General features: G+C 41.0%; 2 protein-coding genes across 4 annotated transcripts; both read right to left on the reverse strand.

Moving 5' to 3' along the window:
• Positions 1-1,508: 1,508 nt before the first annotated feature.
• kiaa1024 (KIAA1024 ortholog) lies at positions 1,509-6,608 on the reverse strand. Its single transcript, XM_014468396.2, has 4 exons — positions 6,349-6,608; positions 3,656-5,663; positions 2,489-2,707; positions 1,509-2,361 (listed from the first exon to the last, which is right to left on the reverse strand). Exons 2-4 carry the CDS (start codon positions 5,651-5,653, stop codon positions 2,167-2,169), a joined length of 2,412 nt encoding a protein of 803 aa, XP_014323882.1. The 5' UTR covers positions 5,654-5,663; positions 6,349-6,608; the 3' UTR covers positions 1,509-2,166.
• A 611-nt stretch (positions 6,609-7,219) lies between these two features.
• Positions 7,220-18,037, reverse strand: evc (EvC ciliary complex subunit 1). 3 transcript variants are annotated; one of them, XM_023353411.1, is made up of 20 exons: positions 17,559-18,037; positions 17,364-17,477; positions 16,161-16,247; positions 15,387-15,610; positions 15,225-15,309; positions 15,034-15,132; positions 14,817-14,945; positions 14,556-14,717; positions 13,742-13,958; positions 13,003-13,151; positions 12,789-12,887; positions 11,491-11,703; positions 11,251-11,360; positions 10,912-11,113; positions 10,048-10,272; positions 9,807-9,942; positions 9,523-9,625; positions 9,138-9,264; positions 8,941-9,037; positions 7,220-7,528 (listed from the first exon to the last, which is right to left on the reverse strand). In XM_023353411.1, the coding sequence occupies exons 1-20, from the start codon at positions 17,736-17,738 to the stop codon at positions 7,377-7,379; spliced, it is 2,910 nt and encodes a 969-aa protein (XP_023209179.1). In that variant the 5' UTR covers positions 17,739-18,037; the 3' UTR covers positions 7,220-7,376. The 3 variants fall into 3 exon arrangements, with proteins under 3 accessions (XP_023209179.1, XP_014323860.1, XP_023209180.1); XM_014468374.2 differs by having other exon boundaries at positions 7,221-7,531; positions 17,559-18,036; XM_023353412.1 differs by having other exon boundaries at positions 7,439-8,859.
• Positions 18,038-18,288: the final 251 nt, after the last annotated feature.

Consider the following 18,288-nt stretch of genomic DNA (forward strand, 5'->3'; position numbering starts at 1 on the left):
TTTTGACACGGAACATGGCAAGAGCTGGGTTAAAAGTTGTTCCTAGAGGCAGTTTTTTATTTTAGAGGTAACTGGATCATTCATTATGGGTTCAATATTAACCACTTCTGTGTGTTAGAAGGGTTCTCATTTTCCACCAAATGCACTTCTCTTTGAAGTGAAAGCACACATCAGGGTGCTTGAAGTTTCCTCTTATTAGCTCAACATCAGTGTTACTTTGTATTTGCCGTGCAAAAACACAAATAATTCCTCTGAGTTTAAGCACAATGGTTCTTGAACCATTGTTTGATTTTAGAGAAGGTGGAATGCAATCCTGTTGTGCAACTATTCATTCACTTGCACCTTATTTAGATGTACCTTCATAGTACCTGTCTGGATTTTTTTTTCTTTATTCAGAACAATGATAATTCTTTTTTAGGGGGGTGTTCCATCTGAGATTCTGATACATATGAAATCATTTTGTGCAAATATTATCCATGCGCAAATCTCCTAACATCATGTTGTTTTCTTTTGAGACCTGATGGCTATGAAGGCTTTTGATGTATGGTGAACTCATTATCATGTTCAAGAAACCAATTTATGACCATTTGAGCTTGGTGCATTATCATTCTGAGAACAGTTATCAGAAGAATGCTATACTTTGGTCATAGAGGAATGCACATAAGTACCAATAATCAGGTAGGCTATGGTTTTTAAACAATGTGTAATTTGTGCTAAGAGGCCCTGAGTGTGTCTGGAAAATATCCCCCATGCCATTATACCACTCCAACCACCAGCCTGAATCCTTAATTAGATCCATGCTTCAATGTTTACTCCAGATTTAAACCCTATCATCTGAATGCCGCAGCTGAAATAAAGACTTATCAAACCAAACCACATTTTTAAAGTTTTTATTGCCCAGTTTTAGTGAGTCTGTCACACTAGCCTCAGTTTTCTGTTCTTAACTGATGGGGGCGACACCTGCTGTCTTCTCTTCAGTAGATCGTCTACTCCAAGGGTTTGACATTCTTTGATTGACTCAAGTGGGCTTTGAAAGCCTAAATCCTTTGAGTTACTTCCATAGCTCAATCTCAGACATCTTGTCAAATATACCTGCTTTCCTAAGTTAACCTTGTGACTGTTAGCAATTAATAGAATGTGGCCTGACAGGTGAATGAAAACCAGAAGACTCTGATGGTCCTGAGTGAGTCTGCAGGTATGTAAAGAAGAGCTGGCCAAGTGAGTCCTGTCAAAAGATAATGTACACATTGGTGCACTTCAGTCTTCCCATCAATTGAGTTGCAAGTGGAATCTCCCACTCGGAGAGTGTTTACTGGAAGAGGCATCCGTTCTCCTTCACTGCTCCACATCCAAAGCATCATCGACAACAACCATCTTTGACTGTTGAAACCTGACCCATGGTAGACACCCTGCACCCTAGATAAGCGGATTAAACAGATTACGTTTCCTGTTTGAAAGAAATGGGAGAGAACTCTATAAAAATAATATTTTTATTGATTCCAGCCTGTTTGAGCAGTGTGTAATGTAGCTTAAAGGAAGTTCAAGTACATTCCAACTAAAACAAACAACAACCCTCGTACATGCTATCCAATACTACAAATCACCCAAACTCTCACCTATTGGTAAAACTCTTATCTGACATAAGTGTGAAATTAGCCCTGGATTGTTCTTAAAAGAACAGTAGGCAGTGCTCAGTGCTGAAATACAATGCAAATGTACCAAAAGAGTGGATAGAAAACAATACAATAGATAGAAACCATTGTCAATTGGCTCAGTGTTGTTAGCTTCAATATGTTCAACCAGAACTGTGCTCATATACAATGAGTTCTGTTTGCCGCCATCTGCTATGTTGATATCATACATCTTCAAATAAATCCCAGCAATGGGTAAAAAATGGTTACCCATTGGTGGTGAACAAATGGTTGAACATATTGAAATAATTTTCAGGTTGTTTTATTTCTGATGTAATAAGCCATGGTGTATCATGCTAAGAAATAGAAGAACCATTACAAATCACCAGTCTAGTTTTAGAGTCCAGGGTCTCTCGTTTATTAATCTTCATTAGGATGCCGTGCAAGTTTCCGAGTACATGACATGGCTGCTGAAAGTTAAGAAGGAATAAAAGAAAATAGAATAGGCAAGAGATTATGTTCTCTGTGAGGGTGTTCATGTACCCATGGTGCAAATGAGAATGACAATGATGAGGATAATAGCCACAACAGTGGCAATGAGGGCAACCAGCTTGCATATCTTGAGTCGGCGGAGGTTAGCTTCTTTACGCCTGAGCAGACCATCGTAGCCTGGAGTGTAGATGTCATCCATCCAGAACTCCATGTTGTTAGGGTTCAGAGACTCCTGACCCTGAAAAATAAAATGCTATTTGTTTTTTCTTTATTGACAGACTAAGTTACTGATGTGATATAGGTACTATATAACAAAGAGAATATCAATAAATGCTTGTAACACTTATAGAGTCAATATTTCCTACCTGTAAGTCCAAAGGGGAGATTCGTGCCTCTCTATCATCTACTGTCCATATGGCTCTCCCTCTTCCCTCAGCCAGTCTGGGGTCAATGACCTTCCCAGACCCAAGCCCCCCTGTTAGGCTGCTATCTTTGTGACGGAACAGGGACGAGTTAAACACTTGTTCCACCATGCTGGTAGGCTTTTGGGAAAGCAGGTTAGTAGTGCTGTCTGACTGATCTCCCTGGAATAAAAACAGACCAAACATAGATTTTACATAAATCATAAGTAAAAGCAACTCATTTTTTCAATTTAATCTTTCCAACATCCACACAATGAACCTCTATAAGGTACAGAAAGAATGGACATGGATGGATACAATATAGAAATTTGCAGATAATGCAAAAACAATTCTATTACTGTTGAGAAACTTAAAAGATACATAGATTACATCATGATGGATTGTAGAAACTCATTAAAAATATATAGTGTATTTTGCAGGCCATAAGTTACTCCAGCGTAAAAGACACACCAGTCAAAAAATGCATCACGAAGGGGAACAAAGCATAATAAGTTGAACTGGACTATAAGTAGCATTTATTTAGAAATTGTCATATGTGATGGGACCTTGTCCATGTTGATGATATCACCAAGTGACTCTTTGTAGTTATCTGCTTTACAACAAACTTGCGGAAACTGTCAGCCTTGGCTTGGAAGTCTGCTGGCAATTTCTGACGCACTAATGTCTGTGTTATAAATGAGGGTAGTCCGAGTGGAGATGCATGCAGTGAGTTTATCGGAGTAATTTAGAGAGGTAATTGTGTGACAAAGCAGCAACACCAAGAAGGCCTGCTTGCAAAGTCATTTTTATTAATCTCCCTGGCAACTACCAGGATGTGGAGACGTAACTCCTGCCTCCCTTGGCAGCATATTCTTTAAACACCCAAATGTGGACACATTTTTTGAGCTTTGGCCATCTTGCCAGCCTGCAATTAACTTTCCGGCAGATGGAAATGTTAAATCCTGAGCCTATGTCAGTCAGTATGAATTTATGTTATGTCAAAACATGTGTCATGGAGATAAAAACAAAACCTATATAAGTTGCAGGATCAGCAAAATTATGAAAAAAGTGTTGCTTACAATCTGTAAAATATGTTATATAAGTTGACTGAGATAAGCAGAAGTTCTTTACCTGTCCAATTTTTCCTTGCGATGCTTTACCATTTTTATTTTTTGAAAACGACACCGACCAGTCTTTTGCAGAGTTAGGGATGTTCAGTTGTCTGCTATCAGTGGGACTTTTTTCATTAAGCTGGGTTTTGGAGGCACGTAGAGATGATGCGTCCTTCTTCCCTTCTTTCTGCCCTTTGGAATCTGTTTGACCTTTGCTGCTTTCCGTTTGATCCCCAGTGGTGTTCCATCGGCTCCAGTCCAGGCTACTTGTGCTGGTCCCTGGAAACAGATGTCCGGTTGCAGACAGTGGCTGAGGCTCTGATGAGTCAGAGGGAGTTATAGGGTGGCTCATAAAAGAGGACACACCACTGAGAGGCTCAAGCCATCTACCACCTGTGCTTTGACCACCACCAAGGACAGGCTGCTGGATCTTTTCATCCAATCGCTGTAAAGCAGAGAGTACCTGAGAAATCTCAGCCTTCACATCATTCAGTGACTCCAGTTGTCTTTCTATTTGACTCATACGAAGCAACAGCTTGCAGACGCTGGCCTTTAGCCCATCATCACTGCTCTCCAGGGAATGGAAAAGTCTTTGGAGTTGACCCAAGCGACCACGTCGAGCCTCAGGGGTGTCCTGGTTAGCAGTGCCATCGTTGGGGTGCAGCACTCCTGTGGATCCACACATGCTTATGTCATCTAAGAAGCGAAAGATTGCACTGATGTCATCTTCACCAAACTCAGGGTCATCTAATGAAGTCATGAAAGAGAGGCGATCAGCGTGAACCAGGCTCCGGAGTCTCCGGGTATCCGGTGGGTCAGTTTGTGTTCCCTGAGCCTTTAATTTATCATCTCCACCTGGCAATCCACTGTCTACACCCTCACCTCCCGAAGACCCACTTATTACAGGGGTAGATCGCCTTGGAAGTTGTGCTGTCTGTGATTCCATCCCCAAATCGATGCTGCCAATGCCTATCCGGTCCTCCAGGCTGTGACTCTTATTACTCCAGATAGCTCTCTGTGTCTTGGGTGGTCGAAGGTGTCGTGGAGATGGCTCTGGCATTGAGCCTGGTCCAAAATAGGTTGAATCCTGCAGATCATCAAAGCTCTCATGTTTAGCTTTAGCACGCTGTTCAGGTGACATATGAACTGCTGTAGGCGATGGATAAGGATTTGGGATCATTTCAAAGCTGTGATTGTCAAAGCCTGCATGCCCTGATTTAGGACTGGGAGACTCACTGCTGACTGTCACCTGTGGTATCAGAGGAGGCTGGTTGTGAAAGTCTTTCCTAAAGGCGCTTCTCTTCTGGTCAACTGATGATCCCGGTTCAGCTTCAAACACCTCCATTGCTGCAGATTCTCCACTTGACTCACTGTCCGTTTCCAGAGGCAGGTAGATATTCTTCATTACCTCATTAAGATTTGGACTGCTGGAGTATGAGTATGTAGTGTGAGGCAAGTCAAAAGATACAGCCCTCGTCCGGGTGGGAGGGGAGGACACAAATGAAATGGGATCCGGTGGAAGACTTCCGCGCTTGCGAGCAGAGTAATTTGATTTTGGAAAAAGCAAGTGCTGGTCGATGGGCCTCCCACTGGAGTCAATGTGAGTGCTTGCTCTTTCTCGACCAGGAATGTTCAAGGGGTGTAAACCAGGCAGATTGGGACCAGGCGACTGGTCGACAGGGATTACTGTCTGGGCTCTCATTGGATGGTTGCTTTCAGAGACCCCACCTGTCATCTGAATGAGATTGAAAATAGTCACAATGTCTGCAGCGACCCCTATGGGTGAAAGTCCCTGGCCTCTGGTGGAAACCCGATCTCGGAACAGAGTGGCGGGGAAACAGGGGTCCCTGCTGGCGGCAGCAAACAGCAAAGCTCTGAGCTCGACGAGGTGCTCGAGGTCGAAGCGGGTGCTGACCATGCGACAAAGGTCCTGGAATGTCAGCCACTGCCGCATGTTGGCCAGCTCCTCCAGGATGCCCAGGAGGACAACAGGATATTTCTGCTGCAAGTCAGCCATTGCAGCTCACCTGTTAGGGAGAGCAAATAGTAAGCAAAAAATTAACATGTTATAGCTTAATCTTGAAAGACTTGCCCTTTAAACTGTGCTTAGTGTAACTAATCATAACAAGTCCATTTGTTGTAAATGACAGCCAAAAAGAAGCAGCCACCAACAATCAAAATGACACAAACGTCTCTATTGCGTAATTAGCAATATTACAATAGCAGATTTAAGTAAAACATAATAATCAAAAGAATATTTAATTTCCGTACTCTGCAAGTTTCTTCCAGCTATAATGCATCAACTGAATTGATACTGCAACCTTCTAAGCATAACTGCGGGAAAAATGCCTTTCCACTCCTCAGATGGAGTGAAGGAGCGACCTTATTTTGTGGTCCTAAAATAACTGGTCATCTGATTTAATGACGCCGTCACACTGCGCACATCTTTACCTCTCTGGACATCTTTATTCCACGTATTTCTATTAACAGCTTCAGGCCATAAGTGCCACTTTGCAAGTGTACAATATAATGATTATTATTTGATACTGTATTTAAAGACAGCATAAGTTTAATTAGGACAAGCCATTACATTCAGCATTTAATGAAGGTACATCAACACATTTTTTGTTCTAGGATATCACTGAAAATCCAATAGAAGTTGTAAGCATACAGCAACTCTAGCTCCATTTACTTGTGTCTATTTTTACTCACCTGAATCTACTGGCATAAATTTAAAGCCACTCTTGGATCCATCAACAAAATCCACATTAGTGTGTTTGCATATTCCAAGAAGCTCTGGCTGGGTCGGCTCATCATCCCCTCACGGTCCCTTCTCAGGCTTTCTCCGATTGTGAAAGCGAGAAGCCCAGAGCCCAGGCAGGAGAGGAGAAAATTAGAAATCAGGTCATCTTCCCACAAGTCCCTGCAGGCCCCAGAGGGACCTCAGAATACATCCAAATGGTTTCCCCTCATCACAGATCAGCAGCCACCACACTTGCAAAGTCGATTGTACGAACACATCTAACTGAACACGCAGAAATTATCGTGGCAGGTCAACACGGACGTGTGAGTGGATCTGGTTTATATTTTCTCAGGGTACCATAACAAAAGCTGGTTATGGGTGCAAGCTTAGCAATACAGTTGAAGGGGCAGATGAAAAATTGATGGTTGTTAATTGACACACATAAAACATCTGCGCTGACAGGAAACACAAAGGTCTGGGCTAAAATTTCCCACTAGATTCCTGCACATAGAGATGTCTGCCAGACTCACAGACTTTTCACTATTACTCTGCATTACCATCCATAAGGGCTTGTACTTAAAACTCCATTAGAGCAAGAAAAAGGGCGAGGCTTTCATCGTTGAGTAGCAGCACTCTGCTACAATCAGGAAGGACATCTCTAATTCATCTAACAACTCGCTGAGAAGGAGGGCAGGGCATCCATCATCTCCATGCACTCAAAAATCAATGCAGTGAATGAGCCACGGTAGGGGTGTCAGTATGGCCAGTAATGCATTAGTGTCAAGTCCGCTGTATTGTAGTTTTAATCGCAAAATGAGAAGAAGAAACAGAGCTTGACAAGATCAGTCCACTTCATTATTTTTGACTTTTATTGTTTCCTGGTAGATAAAAAATACATCCAAACAAAGGATAAACTTACATTAACCTAATTCACATAAACTAGTTCAGTCCAGTTAGTATAAAAATATTAATACTATAAAAGTACTCCAATTGTCTTTTATAGAGAGAGATGAGACTCTTTCTCTTCTTTCTTCTTTGGCTTTGATTTCACCACAGGAGTTGCAAACAGTGGAGTCAAAGAAGGATTCAAGGCTGGATCTAATGCTGGGTTCAGGGCCAGAAGGTCAAGTATCTTGGCACTCTGTTCACCTGCTGAAAAACAACATGTGATGAAAGACAGGAGATACTGGTAGGTTCACCAGTTTGACATTTAGTTTGGCTATGTTGACATTTCCTGCCATACTACTCCCACATTTTTAAGTCCTATTCATAGGATTACAGATAAAGTGCTGGGATGACTGGATGTTTCTCCAGTTGTACGAAGCACTGCCATCTGTTGATGCAAACTGGAAACTAAACAAGCTTCATCATCGCTTTAAAGCAGTTGTAAAACTACAGATGGTAAGCTGCGAACAGCTCGCTTGTTAAGCAGCAGGATGCAGGCTGGCTAGCATACACACTTTCAGCACAGGTTGCAAGTAAATTAAGGGTCTACTTGCAGAATAGAAGAATAGAAGGTTTGGTGATAACCCCACAACAATAATTCAGAAATGCCAGAATAGTTCTACAGTGGATTGTTTTAAAAGACAAAAAAATAATAAAAATCAGCCTGAAAAAGAATGATAAAAGGAAAAGGTAGCCCAAAGAATATTCAAAAAGCTTTCAAAAACTTTATGTTCAAGCTGCCCGTTTAACGTGGGTTAAATTCTGACATCTTTAAAGGTATACTGCAAGATTTAATTCGTCCAAGAGTCCAATGATCCAAGATTAAAGGATTCTCTCTGCAAAGTTTCAGGCAAGAGCTCCATATTATACTGAATTTCAATCATCTTCGCAATATCCATGTGTGCGTTATTACAATTGCAAGACTGCTCAGATGCTATACTTGTAAGGACATTATAGTTGAAGTGTCAGGCATGCAAACCCAGCAAGTCATCAATATATTTGACCAGCTGGATGAAGTCTAACTGCTAAAACCTAATGTTTACATCTAGTGGTTGAGATGCTACAGCTAATGGAAGGAAGTAGAGAAGTTGCGTGATGGTAAAGAAAGAAAATTATCCAAAAACTATGGATAATTGATTTTATCATTGCACCTTACTGTATATCAGTAGTATCACCATGAGATACTTTCTTGATATTGTGTGTGCCCTAGTTTAGACAATAAAAACACAAATATCAGACAAAGTTTAAGTACATGTGACTTGTGATACAAATAGCAATGAAAGGATATTTACATTGTCACCGACCAAGTAATCACTCGATTTAAGTCCTATTGAGATACACACTACTGCTAAAGACAAAAACTTCATATGGACACAAAAGGTAGAAAAGCATATTTATGTATTGTACTTAGTTTCAATACTAAAAAACATGATTTTACATCGTTCATTTCTGAACCTTTACATTGGACATGAATATAGCAACCAAAAATCTTTAGACCAAGATCCAGAAATAATCAGGATTGCATAAATGTGTTTCTGTGTGTGGCAGAAAGAACATGAATTCTCTCAGTGTCAGAATGACCTTAAACTTTCTTACCCCTGGGTAAGATTGCTTACCAGAGTTGTCCTCCTCGCTGCTGGACTTCTGGTCTGCACTGTGGACAGAAACGCGGGCTATAGCTGCCAGCTCAGTAATGAAGCTTTCTTCTGCCTCCTAATGGATGCAGACACGCAGCGCTCTCAGTCAGCATCGTTGCAAGATAAACAAATTCACTCACCTGCCAACAAATGGAAAATTACAGTGGCACACCAACCATTAACTGGGCTTTAATCCGGTCCATGCTTTGGTCCAGCTCTACTTTTTTCTTCCTCAGCTCCTCGTAAATCCTCTCCTGATCCAGATGACTTTGCTGAAGGAGCGTTTTTTTATTCAGTTCCACCCTACCATGCATGAAAACAAGCACAAAGAGTTAATTATTCTTATTTACTTAACATAGTCCATCTAAAATTGTAACTACTGTTAGCGTTTTTCTGCACTGCCTCTCAAAATACTTTCTTTTCTATTTTATCCAATTACAACGGCACACTTTAATATACTTTAGTGTGATTCTATGCTACAATTTTGCTCTATCACATAACACTCTTAAAATCCACTATGATGGTCTTGATTAACAGAATAATTCCTCTGATGAACTCTACCTTTGTTGAAACTCTGCAGAAGCGGGTCTCTTGCCCCAGTTCACAAGTTCTCTCAGCAAAGCTCTGCTCAGCTGGCTCCTGCCATCTTTCCTCTTATTCATCTCTGAAAAAGTTTGCAAAAACAAAATGAAATAGTCAAGCATCTTTTTTACTTTTCGGTTTAGCAATAGCGTTTTATACATATGGCAGCCTGCGTAAAAAAGGCAGAAAATCAGTCAATATACAACAGACATCAGAACATTTAGATCAAGAAGCTAAATATTGTGCTGGTAAGATAATCCTACCGTGGTTTATGTTTGACTGATCCAGCTGCAGATTACTAGAAATGTCTCGTAGGTCAGAGTAATAGATGTGAACCAACGCCCTGAGAGAATCTTTGGTCAAGTAGACACTCTCTGCTGCAGCCTCAGTCAGGTGATGCTAAGGTGAAGGGACGAAATGGAAATAAAAACCTGTTATGTTCTACATTTTGGTTCAACCCAATTACTCCTACTCTCAAATTAAGATATTCAAACAAGCCCCTACTTTCAGGCCCAGGTCATGTTTAGAGGAACTATGCGACTGTGTGGGCACAGCCTCCATCTTGTGATGGATGGCGTGGCTGAGGGCGTTGCCTAGCGCCAGCTGTGCATGGCTCTGAAGAAGCTCCGTGGCAGCTTCCAGCTCAGACAGGAACTCCTGTTGGAGGTTGTTCTCCAGTAGCTTGCTTTCTGGACCCAGGTGCCTCTCCGCGAGGCTGGCCCGGCTGTTCTGTATGGAGACAATCGGGGGGATTAAGACAATGTGTCATCCCAGAGGAAACTTGTGCAATCAATCAATCAATCAAATTTTATTTGTATAGCACATTTCAGCAGCAAGGCATTTCAAAGTGCTTTACATCATTACAAACACAGAAACACAATGCAATATAGAATCAACAATCAAAACACAGCATTAAGTCAAGTTCCATCAATAAATTTGTAATTGATTACATTTCAAATACAATTCTAAACAGATGGGTTTTTAGTCGAGATTTAAAAGAAGTCAGTGTTTCAGCTGTTTTACAGTTTTCTGGAAGTTTGTTCCAAATTTGTGGTGCATAGAAGCTGAAAGCTGCTTCTCCTCGTTTGGTTCTGGTTCTGGGGATGCAGAGCAGACCAGAACCGGAAGACCTGAGAGGTCTGGAAGGTTGATACAACAACAGCAGATCTTTAATGTATTGTGGTGCTGAGCCGTTCAGTGATTTGTAAACTAAAAGTATTTTAAAGTCTATTCTTTGAGCTACAGGTTTCAGATAGAGATGCATCAACAACCGACCGCAGGCTAGAAACTAAAAATCCTACTTCTTTTTTTCTGATCAGTGAACACATCATTTGTAAGTGCAAACAGATCGTGCATCACTTTTCCTACCTTGAGAGCTGAATCAACACAGGGTTGGGTTTTACTGGGCTCTTCCACTAGCAGAGCTCTGAAGTCAGTCTGACAGAGCACCTTTAGTTTAGAGAGCCTCATCTCTTTCAGCATCTGCAGACTGAAGTGCCGGACAGTAAAGGACCGCTCCATCAGCAGCGAGAGGTGCTTGTGTTTCTTCTCTATCAGTTTCCCTATGTCACTAAGAGAAAATTCATGCAGCATTAATAAGGGAACATATCTACACCGAAAAAAATCTACCGTTAATTTAAATGTGCGTTTATGTAGGTCTTCAGTGTAGTTGCAATGCTGACACTTCCTCCCACCCCCAAGTTTCACCTGCTAAGAGTGTAGCTCTGTCTGGCCACCATAGCTTGAATGATTTCCATCTGCTGTTCACCCAGATGTTTGAGACAAGTCTGACCCAGAGCCATCCCTTCAATCCACACCTACAAAAAGACAGACTGAGTTTCAAACTCTGTAAAGGAGCGAATTAAAATGAAAACAAGATAAATACATAATTTTCTTCATAGGAATCAGGCAGTCAAAGAGACATTTGATTCACAGCCTGGTGTCTACCTGCTGATCCCTCTCCAGCTCGGCCCTGATGTCGTCCAGTTGCTGCCTGGCGGTGCTCTCTGCCTGCTGCAGCTGATCAGCAAGCTTCTGCTCCACTTCCAGCCATAGACTCTCACAGTGCTCAGCAGTGAGGTTCAGCTGAGTGGGAACAGAGGCCAGAAAGATGTCCCTGGCTATCTCACTCAGCCTGTTCGACCAAAGGGCCCGAAGTTTCTGGAGGAGCAGGATTTCTCATCAGCTTAGCACATATACATGTACAAATACACACAGTAGGTAGGTAGACTGAGTGACACAGCTGCACATTTATAACACGTTAAAAAAAGAAATCTTCAACACTGACTTGCAATAATATGCACTGACCAACCATAAGAACCTTTTTTATATTGTTTCATAAATCTACTAATCACAAATCTGAGCTATAGTTCATATAAAGAGCTTTTCCCCTTTTTTATATAATTATTAGCATGCAGGACCAGTTTTAGGTTAGTGTGAAGTATGATAGAAATAGAATAGAAACGCACCAATCAATTTTGTTATAGCTAATTTCTAAATCTCTGACTTGCCGATACCGACTTTTTGCGTATTTTGAATAGTCTTAGAAAAACAAAAATTATTAACGCCATCTAGAAAATAGCAGACTTTAAATCGTCTCTCATCAACTCAAACTTCTGCACCAAAGAGTTATTGTTGGCTCACCTGGTAGCATAAGGAACTGATAGAATTTGCATGTCGCTGGAATGCACCTGCATATGTTAATGCTGTTTTTATATAGTCCATATGTATAATAATTGTCCTTTCTTCAAACAGTGTTCAGGTCCAAAGGTAAAGCTCCTTTCATATCGCTGAGTTACATTGTGGCCACCTTATAAACTATGAACTATTAGTAGAAAGTTATCTAAGAAAACGAGGTTAACCCTTTATGTCCTAAATTTAAAATCTCCGCCTGAATAGTTTTTGGCTTATTTTAATTGTACGCAGTTCTTTAAATGTCCTGTGAGTAAATATATTCGCCCATATATCCATAACAGGAGCTTTCAATATCTAGCAAGTTTTTCAGATAGCGCAAAGTGTGGCAGAATTACAGTACTGCAAATTTGGCTGCACCGTCGCCGTTACGTTTAGGATTTATAGGGTTAAAGTAAAAGGTCCTCGAAGAGCCTTGGTATTTCTATAAGTGTTTATAAGGGTTTTTAACTCGTATAAACAGATATCTGCCTCTGACAACCAACAACACCTACAGCTCATGGGTGAGCTCTTCATAACCAGCAAACAATTAACTCACAATTGAATTGCTTTACCTTCCAAAGGCTGCAGAGGGCCTCTGCAATTTTGTTATCCTGGTGCAACTCCAAATCGGAAATCTCCTTCCTGTGTCTCATCAGTACCTCCTGGTAGATCTGAGGTCAGAGTTAGCTCACAATCAGCTACAAGTTTCAATACATACAGCTTTAAAAATAATAAAAAAAGGCCAACAGATAATTATAACCCAGGAAACATGCAAAGTATTCTAACAGAGGTTTGCTCCTGCAGGTCACAGCGAGTCAGTCCCATCTCCAGAGCTTTACTCCTCTCATTCATCTGACTCTTCTGAAGCTTCTTCTTCTTGGACTCCTTTTTGCGGCACTTTTCAGTCACCAGCTCCCTTGTCTTCTTTGTACATTCTGTAAAATAAAAAAAAGCAAACCCGGAAACAAAGCCCTTTTTATGATTATGCCTAAAACTATTTGCATAAATATAACATAAACAGGCTTCAATACAGGTAGAACATAGGAGTTTTAATTGAGCAATCAGTAACAGCTTCGCCACTCTACAGACTACTGAGATTATCCACATTAGTAATAAAATGACTAACAAAATCACTAAATGTGAGTAAAGAAATAAATAAGTGATAAACTGCTGGTTGGCTATGTGCTTCAAATCCAGATTACTGTTATCACTTCATTGAATACCCATAGTGCCTGCAGGACAGTTTCACGAGAGGCTGCATAAGAATCTGGGAGACATTATTATGAATGACATTGTGTGCTCTCCTAAAATAACCTGGCCTTATTGGAGGAGCGAAAGAGGAATCCCAGAAAATGCTCTATTTTAAAAGAGTAGGTCCTTAAAGTTAGAAAAGTAGGCTGAATGTTGAGCACTGCAAGATGCAGCCACAGAGGAGCTGAAAGACACACACGTTATTACACTGATGCGGTTATCCTTTTATATTTGGAGCTATTCCTCCATGATATGTTCAGGTTATGCATCTTACCCTCAGTGCTCCGATGAAGTCCTTCGGTCAGAGCGGCCTGAATCTCAGAGAGAATCGTTTCCGCTGGGTTAAGCTTCGAGCTTTCACCGTTCGTTAGCTGCTCCAGTCTTGTGGCGATCAAACCCATTCTCAGAGTCACTTCCCACCTCAGCAAGGCAGGCTGGGACTGAACGAGCCCTGACAACTCCTCCCACCACAGCAACCTCTCCAATGTTCTCTAAAAAAATGTTACAAGGATTTGTACAAGTGTTTTACGAATGAAAAAGAAATTCCAGTGCAACCAACTGTCTTCAGAAGTTAGACAATGTCAGAGAGCGACGATCTATCCACTGCTAGCCTGCCAAAATATGGCAATTCACCAAAGCTGGTTTCCTGGACAAGGAGATCAGCCAAAACAGCAATGCTAACTCTGGAGGAGCTGCAGAGATTCACGGCTCAGGTTGAAGAATAGATAAAATGTTAGAGATATATCCCCAAAAAACCTGTAGATGTAACATCAACAGGTGGCTCTATGAAGTATGAACTAAGTTGGTTGAATACAAATGCATGCCACACTTTTCAGATTTGGATTTCCATGAAGCTTTGAGAACTGATAATTATTTTTTTCTTCCTCTTCGCAGCTATGCACCAACTAGTGTTGGAGTGTTGGTTTCTCTCTGAAACATTTTTTTTTTCTTCTTGGAATTCATGAAGTGTGAAATTCACTCAAAATTTTAAGAAATCAGACTAAATAATTCCTCAAAGGACTAGTAATCTGATCCAAAAAAGTATGAGACAAGGAAATGACACACCGACCAAAAATATAATGCGTTACCTTCAGATCAGCTTCCTGTAACATCGTCAGATGCTCCTCTACTGACAAGAGAGTTTGAACGATGGACAGGATGTCATCATGTGCTTCCTCAGGAGAAAAGCCACTTCTCCTCCTCAGCAGAAGCTGACACAAATCCTCCAGTTGTGAGCTGAAACTTTTAGACTATGAAGACACAATGTGAGTCACACTCCTTCTTTAAGCTATCTAGCAGATTTGCGACACTTTTTTGGGGGGCGGGGGGGGAATCGGGGCTCCAGTTACCGTTTGAAGGTTGCGTTCAAGGAGATCTTTCTGAGCTCTCTCAATCTCCTCCAGGGAACAGAAAGCATCCTGGATCGTCTCTTTGGTGGTTTGGCCCGTCGTCAGCGGTTTTCTCAACTCATTCAGTTTCTTAAAATGAGAAATTAATTTCAATGCAACCAAATGAAGGCATGCGCATTCCTACAAAGTGCCACAGATTTTAAACATCTGTTTGTACCTTTTCTTGCATCATAAGTGTGTCCTTGGCGAAGTCTGCGTCGTTTTTGTCTTTTGGAAACCGAGAGCTGAATATAACTTTAAGCATCTGCAGAAAAATCTGAAGTGCGCAGTAAAACAACATGGTAATTAGCATCATTTGGGCACGTTTGTGATGCATATTGACAAATTAATCTACCATCACAAGCTCACCAGATACTTTTCTTCCTGAAGCTGGAAGCTGTGCTGTTGTACTTCCTGCAAAGCCAAACAGTACAGGCTGATCCTGCCTTCAAAGCTGTAAAGACAACACAGTTACCAGGATGCCGGGTTGTCTTGGTAACACGTAACCTCCAGAAGGTGTGTGGCTCCCACCCGGTGTGTGTCAGTGTGTGGGGGTAGTGGAAGACTCTGGTGAAACTCTGGTTCTGCAGGCTCTTAGGGAGCTTCATGTTGGAGATGAACTGACTGCTGTCATTGTTGTCCTGCTCCTGGCTGAGAGACTCTCCATCGGAGGATGAGGACGACTCCTCATTAGGCATCGGCGGCAACTTTGATTGCTCATGAAGGGATGGGTTTGACGCGCCGTCTGCTAAAGGCTGACAAGTACACGGAGAAAAAAAGATTAAAAAAAGATTAAAAATGCCAATTTTGTAAATGTATTGCCATTAAAATGCATGCTACGACTTGGAAAACAATTCATAACGCCACCATGGGACTTTGTGTGACAGACCAAAAGAAAGTAAAGCATAATTGTTAAGTGAAAGGAAAAGTTAGCATAGATTTGGTCATTTTCTTTCACAAATAAACATCCTGAAAGATGTGGCATCTGTTTCTATTCAAGACCCCTTAAATAATACTTTGCAGATGCTATTATAAATCATCATCATGAAGAATAACTTACTGCTTGGCTTTCACATACTTTACTACCTACAAAATAACATGGAGTTAAATAATTTTGCCACTTAAATATCTTTCAGTAAACAGTATTTTGAGTTCTTTTTGTTTCAATATTAATGTTTTCTACAAGCAAAACTATGCTATTAGTTAAAACACATGTTGCTTAGGTCGGGCCAAAAGAGTATTTTGGTAAAAAAAATAAATATTGGGGTTTTCAGTCATGCGTGAGATGACAGAAGAAGGACTTACCCTGTATTTCTGGTTGATTGGGTAAACCACCTTGGCTCTGGAAGCAAATGCTGCCACATCACTATTCATAGGAGGACGCTTCTTTTCCTGCACATTGTACATGAACAATGGGAAAGTGACACTTCTAAAGATGTAGATACTGATGCAAGGTATGAACTAAACATAAGCAATATGATATTAGATCATCATGGATTAGAACATATCAACAACCTGGCGTTATTGTAGTGATTTCTTCAGAGGTTCACAAACTTTTCAGCTTCTGACCCCCAAATTAACAATGGAAGACACTTGATGCTCTGACTTTCAGCTGATTATAAATGCGTTATTGGTAATAATAGAGGTGACAACACAAGCAGCAACAGATATTAACACACTGATGCTTTTCGTTCTAAATACTGTATTTTTCTCTTATAAGACTTCCAGTAAAATGTATTTTCTATTCTTTTATTTTCAACCCTTTCTGTTCTGAAATGCTTAAAATAATTACGAGAGGATTATTGATGTCCTTTATATGTATATCAATTGATATCACCCAGCCTTGGGTTAAACTACTTTTAAATTTGCAGTAGGTATGTTATTAGATCAAACTGAACATGACTTTCTAATTAAGAGTGCTAAGAAAACATTTGCAGGGCTCCCTGAATGGATGGATGAATGGATAGGGGTGGTTAGGTTGTGGTGGAAAATTACTGTAAGTCAACACCTGCTGATCATGTTAACTTAAATGCTTGTGAACTCTCACCAAAAGAACTTGTTTGGGCTACACACACAAGGTTGGAAGTTGTTTTGCTGCAGCTGCAAGGGAACCAGACTGTATCTCCCATGTTTTGGATTCCTTACCTTGGTATAAAACCTACGTGTTGTCTCCGCCTGCCAGAGCTTTCACCCAGAACTGCTTAATTATTGATTGTCCTACAAGCTCTCTGTATTGTGCACGATATATGAATAAACCTGATTGAGTCATTTCACCTGACAGTGCTTGGAAAACAGTTTTATTTCCACGACATATGTCAATGGACAATTCAGTGGAGGACAAAGTGTGAATATTTATATTTATATTATAATATTCATATTTATGATATGAATATTTTCCACTCTTGATATGCGTGTCCAGATCTGGAAAGCACAACATTTTAATTCCTGATTTTTCCAGAATAGAAACCCTTGTAAGTCACTTTGAGTGAGAGGAAGCCAGATAAGCACCTTGTCATTGGCGGAGCCACTCGCGGCCTCCTTCTCTCTGTTGCTGACACAGTCACTCTGATTATTGTCAATATTTCCAACATCAGGTTCCAGCAGCCTCCTCGCGTTGTAAACCTGCAGGAAGACGGGTAAACGCATCCTTTTATGTTTAAAGGAAATCATTAAGGGGAATAATGCTATTCGATTTGTGCTCACTTGTCTGGTCAACAACAGAGGCTTCATGCAGAAGACATAGAGGAGAGCTGCAGCCAGGATACCGGACAGTCCGCCACACACTGCAGCCGCTGTCAGCAGTCCCGGATACACATGCAGCGACTCGGCGACACTAACCAGAACATCGGTGCTGCAGTCCGGAGACACTTCCGCCGTTGTCATTTCAGACAGATTTAATCTACATAGACAAATCACGGACCTTGTCTGGGGTAAATACTGTAACACTTCAAAAGATCCGCAACTTCATCGCAGAAGCTGAAATCCTCGGACTCAAATCTTTCGTAGAGACGTTCATGTTGTTTCAATTCTTTAACTCATTTCAAAACTTTTCGTTTCTACTTTACAAAACAAAGTTCAAGCTGTAGTCGATGGACGGACCAGACTCACAAAGAGGGTCGTTCGTGCGTCAATGCACAAAACCCAGCAAATTAGGTCTGAAATCTTAAGTGTGTTTTTTTTTTTTTTTTTTCAAAATAAAGGCACAAGCAAATAGTGTGAATATGGCTTTCTGCTGCGATGGACTGGCGACCTGTCCAGGGTCACTGGGGATAAGAGTGCAAGATGATTGATTGATTGATGGATGGATGGATGGATGGATGGATGGATGGATGGATGGATGGATGGATGGATGGATGGATATGGCTTTCTGCTCAGGGCAGCATTGCCTGGTGGGGCACACAATGCAAAAAAAAAAAAAAGTCAATCATGACAT

Source organism: Xiphophorus maculatus, chromosome 20, assembly GCF_002775205.1.
Source record: "Xiphophorus maculatus strain JP 163 A chromosome 20, X_maculatus-5.0-male, whole genome shotgun sequence".
In the NCBI taxonomy this organism is placed as follows: Eukaryota; Metazoa; Chordata; class Actinopteri; order Cyprinodontiformes; family Poeciliidae; genus Xiphophorus; species Xiphophorus maculatus.

What these genes read in the sequence shown, in the direction of transcription:
- kiaa1024 (XM_014468396.2), bottom strand. Translation starts at nt 5,653, where the DNA reads ATGGCTGACTTGCAGCAGAAATATCCTGTTGTCCTCCTGGGCATCCTG. An exon ending in CGCAAGGAAAAATTGGACAG is followed by an intron (nt 2,708 to 3,655) that starts GTAAAGAACTTC and finishes TTTTTATTCCAG; the next exon opens with GGAGATCAGTCAGACAGCAC. An exon ending in TCTCCCCTTTGGACTTACAG is followed by an intron (nt 2,362 to 2,488) that starts GTAGGAAATATT and finishes TTTATTTTTCAG; the next exon opens with GGTCAGGAGTCTCTGAACCC.
- evc (XM_014468374.2), bottom strand. Translation starts at nt 17,738, where the DNA reads ATGACAACGGCGGAAGTGTCTCCGGACTGCAGCACCGATGTTCTGGTT. An exon ending in CAGAGCTACACTCTTAGCAG is followed by an intron (nt 11,114 to 11,250) that starts GTGAAACTTGGG and finishes ATTTTCTCTTAG; the next exon opens with TGACATAGGGAAACTGATAG. An exon ending in AACATGACCTGGGCCTGAAA is followed by an intron (nt 9,943 to 10,047) that starts GTAGGGGCTTGT and finishes CCTTCACCTTAG; the next exon opens with CATCACCTGACTGAGGCTGC.